The sequence below is a fragment of the Pyricularia grisea genome (assembly GCF_004355905.1).
Source record: "Pyricularia grisea strain NI907 chromosome Unknown Pyricularia_grisea_NI907_Scaffold_1, whole genome shotgun sequence".
NCBI classification, from domain to species: domain Eukaryota; kingdom Fungi; phylum Ascomycota; class Sordariomycetes; order Magnaporthales; family Pyriculariaceae; genus Pyricularia; species Pyricularia grisea.
In genome coordinates, this window is record NW_022156716.1 from 7,591,075 (window position 1) to 7,597,882 (window position 6,808).

Here is a 6,808-nt window from a genome sequence, read left to right on the forward strand (position 1 = left end):
ATTCTTCTCCTGTAATCCTTACATACATGTGTCTGTCAAAACAAGTGTTGAGAACAAATGTCATTCATTTTCGCCCATCCGTTCTTTGGACGACAGCGAGCTTCTGTCCCATTGCTTGATGGACTACTAAAAGTCTATTACAGATATAGCATTTAAAATCCGCAAAATCCGCAAGCAGACAAAATTGCTACGAAAAATAATATCCGATAAATAGACTTAGTCGCACCAAGCATTTGCCATCAATACAGGTACAAAAGATCTAGGTGACCCCTTTCACCAGGTAGCCTATAAGCCACGATCTTATGGAGTATAACAAAAAGCTAAGCTACCTTATTACCTTATATGAGACATAGCCTTTTCAGTATCACGGCATTGCTCTCCACTCTAATCCGATCCAGTCGCATCTCAGTTGGAAGCTGACCCACGCGACTTTTGATATGATGGTATTTCTTTTGGGCAAGGCAAAAAAAAACAAAAATAAAAAGAAAAAAAAAGATCTCTGGGCACCCTCGGCTAATTCCGATGTTGTAACTACCACATGGAAGCTATTGGAAAACATGTGTCACCAAAAATGAACGGACGTGGTCACGGACGTTTCTATCACAGTGTTTCTCTCAAATCGACCCTGGTCGTCCAACATAGGACGTCTGGTATCTCCAAGTCATACGATGCTTCGACAGCGCTTCGTCCAATATCAGGATTGCATTAATGGCTAAAGGCTGTTTCACTCTAGGGATGTTTATTTCCCTGATGCTCCCCCGCACCAGAACAGATAGACATCATACACACCCACCTACAACAGCTGCGCCCCTCTAAACATGGTCCACCCACCCAGGACCCATCTTGTTCCGCGCCGGCTTCTACTATACTGATTCCTCCACCCTCACAGCGCCGTCATGCAAAGTGGCTAGAATTAGTCGGCCGTCACTTGTCAAGAACAAAAGACAGCGGGAAATTACCAAAGTCAAGATCCTAGCCTTTCAGCCCGGGTAGACACGACAAGGGGGGGAAAAGGAAAAGAGAGAAAAGAAAGAAAGAAAAAAAAAGCCTCTTCTCAAAGTTATAGTCGGCCAAGACTCTATTCATACTGTCGGAGAACCTTAAGAAGCCCTCACAACCCACCACTCAACCTCAGTCAGTTGACTGCTTGCTCACTAGCAGCCTTCATGTCAACCATTCAAGGTAGTTTGGTGAAGGTGAACGCCGCAATGACTGTCTCTTCAGGATCGCTTCCAGTCCCACATTTAGAACATGCAGTGGACAGGTCGCCGAGGACCATAGGTAAGTGGGAGAAATAAAGAAGCAGTAATTTGGTATTTCTTGTCTGGAATAATCCTGTGACAAACTTCCAGAATATGACACTCCAATCTATATTATGCTGACATGATGCATTTGTTTCTCCTCAAGACACAAGCGCATGCCTTTTATGTCAAGCAAGGCGGATCAAGGTAAGCTTGAACCCAGAACTCTGGCACCTCTTCCTCACCATTCCAGCATGAAAGAGAAAAGGAATGAAGAAGAAAAAGAAAGAAAAGCGGCATACCAACAGACAAAATCGACAGTGCGACCAAGCAAAACCAGCATGTCTACGTTGCCAAAGGGTACAAATATCATGCCCGGGTTATCCAGAATCCGCAAAACCATCGACACCACGACAGCACGGTCGTCAGCGCAGCATCGGCAAGGAGATTTGCAGCGCAGCGCCGGCCAAGAAGCGGACAAACGTTGTCGACTTTGGCTGGTGGCGCGACAGCGTGTCATTTTACATGTACGCCGACAAGACCATCAAGAAGTGGGACTCGTGCACGACCAACACGATGACGATGCCGGTCGGACCGTCGCTGCTCCAGGACTCGAGCTTCACCTTCATAGTGCCGACGCCCAACGGCGCCATCCCGGCAAAGATCGACATGCCGGTCGACGAGCAGGCCGAGAGGTACTTTATGGAGCACTACGTCACGGTCCCGTCCCACCCGGGCGACAGGGGGAGCAACTCGTTCGTCCCCAAGTTCCTCAAGCTGCCCGACGAGGAGCAGATGCTCTGCTTCAAGAGCGCCTTCAGGGCCGCCAGCCTCGCAGCTCTGGCGGCCAGGCCGTCGGCGAGGGGACTGAGGGCGCGCGCGCAGTCGGAATACGTCAAGGCCATCCGGGCGGTCGGGGAGGCGGTGCAGGGACTCTCAAAGGGAGTCGGGAGTAGCACGCAGACGCTGGGGTCCATTTTGCTGTTGACTTTGTACGAGGCAGGTATTCACTGGAGAGGGGTGGGAAGGTAGATTGGGACCGGCATTGTCCTTTGGCGTTCAACTTTTACTGACTCTTTGTGGGAACTTCCGTCCTTTCGGAACCACCCCCTTTTGATACAGACATTAGCATGCCCTAGTCAACATCTAGGTGCTTTCGAGGCTCATGTTAAGGGTGCAGTGCAACTGATTATGCTGCTTGGTATGGATGAACTACAGTCTCAAGACAGTAAAGAAATGGTGATTATGGCACGAGGGCGAATGGTGAGTAACGTCCCGTGTAATTTTTGTTCCAGTTTTCTTTTTCTTTTCTTTTTTCTATGGATGATTCCAAAAGACCAGTTATTGTCTTGAGGACCAACCACGAACTGAAAAAAAAACTACAACAGCTCATGCTCAAAACCCTCCCGGGCTACGAAACGGCTCACACAAGCTCACTCGCCAACTCTCTCATGTCCGTCTCGTATCGCGACTCCCTCGGTCGGCTAGGGGTATGGCTGGCGTCGCTTTGCTGGCGACGCGATGAGATTGTAAGGACCATCAAGTCGGGCCGGAGGGAGCCAGAACTCCTGGCGAGGCTCAGGCATATCAAGAACGACACGATCCAAGTGGGGCGCAAATTCTACGAGGCGGCGCAGGACGTTGAGCAGGGCTACCGCCTCGACCAGATCTTTGCCAAGTACGGACCGCTCCTGCAAGATCTGACGCGACGAACCGATCCTCCCGCAACGCCGGAGCCGTCCAACAATAACGAGTCTTCCCCGTCCGGACTCAGCAGCGGGTTCAACAGCCCGGACGAAGCGGTGTCGACGCCGAGCGAGGCGGCCTCGGACGGCTCGACCATCGAGGTGGAGCAAGATTTCCCGCCGAGGCACATGACCTTCCGCGACCACCGCGAGGCGTCATTTTACCTGTCTAGCATGGTGGCGACGCTCGTCATCCAAAACACCGTGATTCGCTGCATCGCGTGGCTGCACATGGTGGAGGTGGAGGAGGAAGATGAGGGGGAGGAGCAGCAGCAGCAGCATATAGAAAACCCGCGCGCCTATGAGCGGTCACCAGAGTACATCGAGGCCGCCATGCTAGCCTCGAGAGCCGTGGGCGGCATCGTAAACTGCATAAGCTACTACAGGCGCTCCCTTCTGCAGCATGACACGGCCGACTTGGGCAGCGGAGTCGTTGCGCCATACGCAAACGTCATTTCCATGCTGAGCGCCTTCTACACTGGGCTGGTGTCGCAGTTTGCCACCCAAGCCCAGCGGAGATATCTGAGGCGAGAGCTGGAAGTTATGGCGAACGAGGGTGGCATTGCGCAGATCTCTGCGTTTTTGGGAGTAAGTTCCCGTGTTGTTGTTTTTTTAATCTATTTGGAAAATCCTACATCCCAGAACTTGAAAGATGAAAAAGGTTTACTCTGAATAGAAATAAGCTAACGACTCATCTGCAGAACCAGACAGTTGTCGTCCCTAAAGACGACATACGGCGTGATAGGGAGCGGTTTCGATCCCTGTCGAGAAATTTGAATTCCTGTCCCGAAAGCATCATGCAAGATCATTGAACTTAATAATCATGAAAGCTCCTGGTGAGCCTTATCATACCCAGTATGTACTTTGAATGTAGAGTTTTTTTTTATTTTTATTTTTTATTTTTTGGATTGTCTCGTTTGGGTTGGTAAGATTTGTCATACCACAAAAGAATACACACAAATAAAGACGTGTTAATGAGTTTCTGGATGCGAATACAAAAGGGAAAAAAAGAGTGATCAAATTGAACCCGACGAAGAGAGGCGTCATTTCAAAGTAGAACGCCTCCGCCAATCCCTTGCTTTTAAAAGACAAAATGAAATACAGTAAAACGTACAAAAGGTTAACTGTACAAGAGGATAAATTCTACCCAACGCCAAAAGAAAACAAGAAGAAAAAAAACACCCAAAGACAACACCGTCCAAACGCCCCAGTCGCTAATGAGGAGAAAAAATTAAAGAAGAAAATAAGAAACCCAGAAATCAGGGGACCGATAAGCTAGCTCAGCCCACAAGCATAATTGTGGCAAAAAAACGAATAGCCCACCCGATCAAGCCGTAGCCCCCCTCAACGACTCTACATTGGCCTCTTGCGACCTGGCTCTGCCGAAAAAGCTCCAGAAACCTCCGCCACTGCTTCGGTTACTACTACTACTGCTGCTGCTGCTGCTGCTGCTGCTCTGCGAGTAGTCGGCCTCGTCACCAAAAGTCTTTTCAGTCTTGGTGGCCGGGCTGGGGTTGCTGCTGCCGGAGCCGATGGTGCTGTTGCTCCCGCTGCTCGAAACGGTACCACTCCTCCTCCTCGCCTGGTCCGCCAGAGATGCGTAGTCCCATGCGTTGGAGTAGTCCCTGTCCCACTCGCCGAGGTTGCTCATGGTGGTAGGCGCTCCTGCGGCTTCCTCATCCCCCCGCTCGTAGTCGAGGCTGGAGCGAAGAGGGGGTGTCCTCTTGCCGCTTCGGCAGTCGTCCCACTCGCTGCAGTCGTATAAGAAGTCGTCCTCGAGGGTGTGGTAGCCGTTGCTGTTGACTTTGTCGGATGGCTCGGCCTGGCAGATGGCCTCGTAGCCTTTTGGGGCCATGAGATCTTGGCTTAGATTCCAGGTTCCTGATAGCTGCTGCATCTTGTCTTGTTTTGGGATGAGTTAATGACTAAGGTTTCCAGAGAGAAAAAAAGAGGGAGTAAAAAAAACAACGAGATCAAGTGTGGTTATTTGGTTCTTTGTAATATGTAGGCTTTTTAGGGGGTAGGAAAGGGAATCGGGGATGAGCAAATAAATCCGAGCTTTGTTTGCTGTGCCTTGTTTCTAATTTTATTTTTTTTTGGGGTGTTTTGATTTGCGTCTTAGTTAGTAAGGATGGCTAAGGAAAGCTTCCCAATTGTATACGCATATGCTATGCAAATAAACTCCACGTCGGGGAGGGTTTGATCGGCTGGCGTGGGGATGACGTGGTTAACGGAAAGCATACAAATGATCGCCTTCGCAACAAATTTGGCTACAAAAGAATTCGCGACTACAAATAAAAACAAGCCAGCAAAACCGAATCAGGAGAGGACTCGGACTAATGATTATAAGCAAAATTAGTTACTTGTCTATCTGTTTTTCCTATTATTTATTTTTTTCCCCTCTTAGTAAACTCGGACTTTCTCTGTTGGTGATGTTAACAAGACGCACGGCACTTAGTAGGCACCTTGTCCCTTGGGAACAGTAAAACAGTGGGGTTAAGCTGGTTGACAGCTCGCATCTGAGCTTGTTTGCGTGGTATTTGGGGGCTGCAAGTGGGAGGCGTTGTACCCCACCCCCATACCGGTAGAATCGGTCTTACTGTTGACCTCGCCAGGTACTAGATCTAGACTAGTAATCCTGCAGGGCAGACAGCTTTCCCTGCTTGCATTGGCCCCTTGTACAACCTCAAACGGCCTACGTATATTTGCTGTCGTCGTGAAATGATGCTTTCTTTTCTCTAGGCAACAACTGTCAATGTCAGTCAATAGTCAACTCAACTGCCTTGGCGGGAAATTTGTCATAAAATGCCAAGACGTCCGAATAGAACGGACACCTTTAGTGCCTGTTGTCATCTATTCATCTCTACCAACCACCTCAAGATACCTCGAGGTTGGGCGCAAATGGGAATTTCCAGCTGTCAAATTGAGGTGGTTTATGTCCCAGATTGATTTGATTGCCACCAGTAGATTTATGCCGAAATCATGTGATCTATCCCAGCTCACTGTTCACCCCCCACATTTCATCGACCTTTTTCCGCTGTCAAGCTTTGTAGAAAATGTAAATCTTTCCACCTTTATTATGATGTGGCGGATCCGTTCACAGCCACCTGACTTTGATGGAATTAATCACCATGAAACAATCAGCCGCATTTTTGTACACCTCGCGACTTTGCGCGTCTCACAGTATCCGAGTCGCTCATACCGCACTGCGTTTTTCGGCGATTCCGACAGCATAAGTGATTACCCAGGCCGGGGGATATTTTGTTGCTTTTAGACCAAAGACCTTACTCGGTAAGGAGTAGTCTTCTGCCGATGAAGCAAGGACAAAAACACGAAGGAAAAAAAGGGGGGGAAAAGAAACAAAAAAAAGCAAACACGAGATGGCTGACGATCGTGGAAGAACAATGTTTGCTATGGCAGCATTACCCGATGACGAAAGAACTGTCGTCTTGGCACATTTCCGAAAGACGCCACCCTGCCACGAATTCCTAGCCTGCTGACTGTTGGATCTCTGGGGAGGGGGCTGATGTATGCCCGGCAAAAGATCGGGTCGCTGAGCCCGGTACCTCGTGTTCAGCTCTTAATCATGTCAATCGTCAATCGCGATCCCAGAATTTTTGTCCATCGCACGACTCGACCTGTGATCCTTTACCGCGGCAGCAAACAAAGTCGACTGCTTATGTAAACTCCTTCACGATGGCTTCAATTCACTCTGATAAGTGTTTGCCCTTGATCCACAGGGATCCACCATGTGCACAAATGACTGGCTCTGAGAAAATTTGTGATATTGTCCAGAACTCGAGGGGGGGGGGGGGGGGGAAA

The 6,808-nt window shown here is 49.3% G+C and overlaps 2 protein-coding genes across 2 annotated transcripts; one reads left to right on the plus strand and one right to left on the minus strand.

Annotated features, from left to right (window-relative positions):
- Window positions 1-1,426: 1,426 nt before the first annotated feature.
- On the plus strand, window positions 1,427-3,845 carry PgNI_02319 (uncharacterized protein; the record flags this gene model as incomplete). Its single annotated transcript, XM_031122386.1, has 5 exons — window positions 1,427-1,448; window positions 1,630-2,233; window positions 2,381-2,504; window positions 2,630-3,574; window positions 3,688-3,845. 5 exons carry the CDS (start codon window positions 1,427-1,429, stop codon window positions 3,796-3,798), a joined length of 1,806 nt encoding a protein of 601 aa, XP_030987261.1. The 3' UTR covers window positions 3,799-3,845.
- A 468-nt stretch (window positions 3,846-4,313) lies between these two features.
- On the minus strand, window positions 4,314-4,883 carry PgNI_02320 (uncharacterized protein; the record flags this gene model as incomplete). The annotated part of the gene is made up of 1 exon (XM_031122387.1): window positions 4,314-4,883. One exon carries the CDS (start codon window positions 4,881-4,883, stop codon window positions 4,314-4,316), a length of 570 nt encoding a protein of 189 aa, XP_030986011.1.
- Window positions 4,884-6,808: the final 1,925 nt, after the last annotated feature.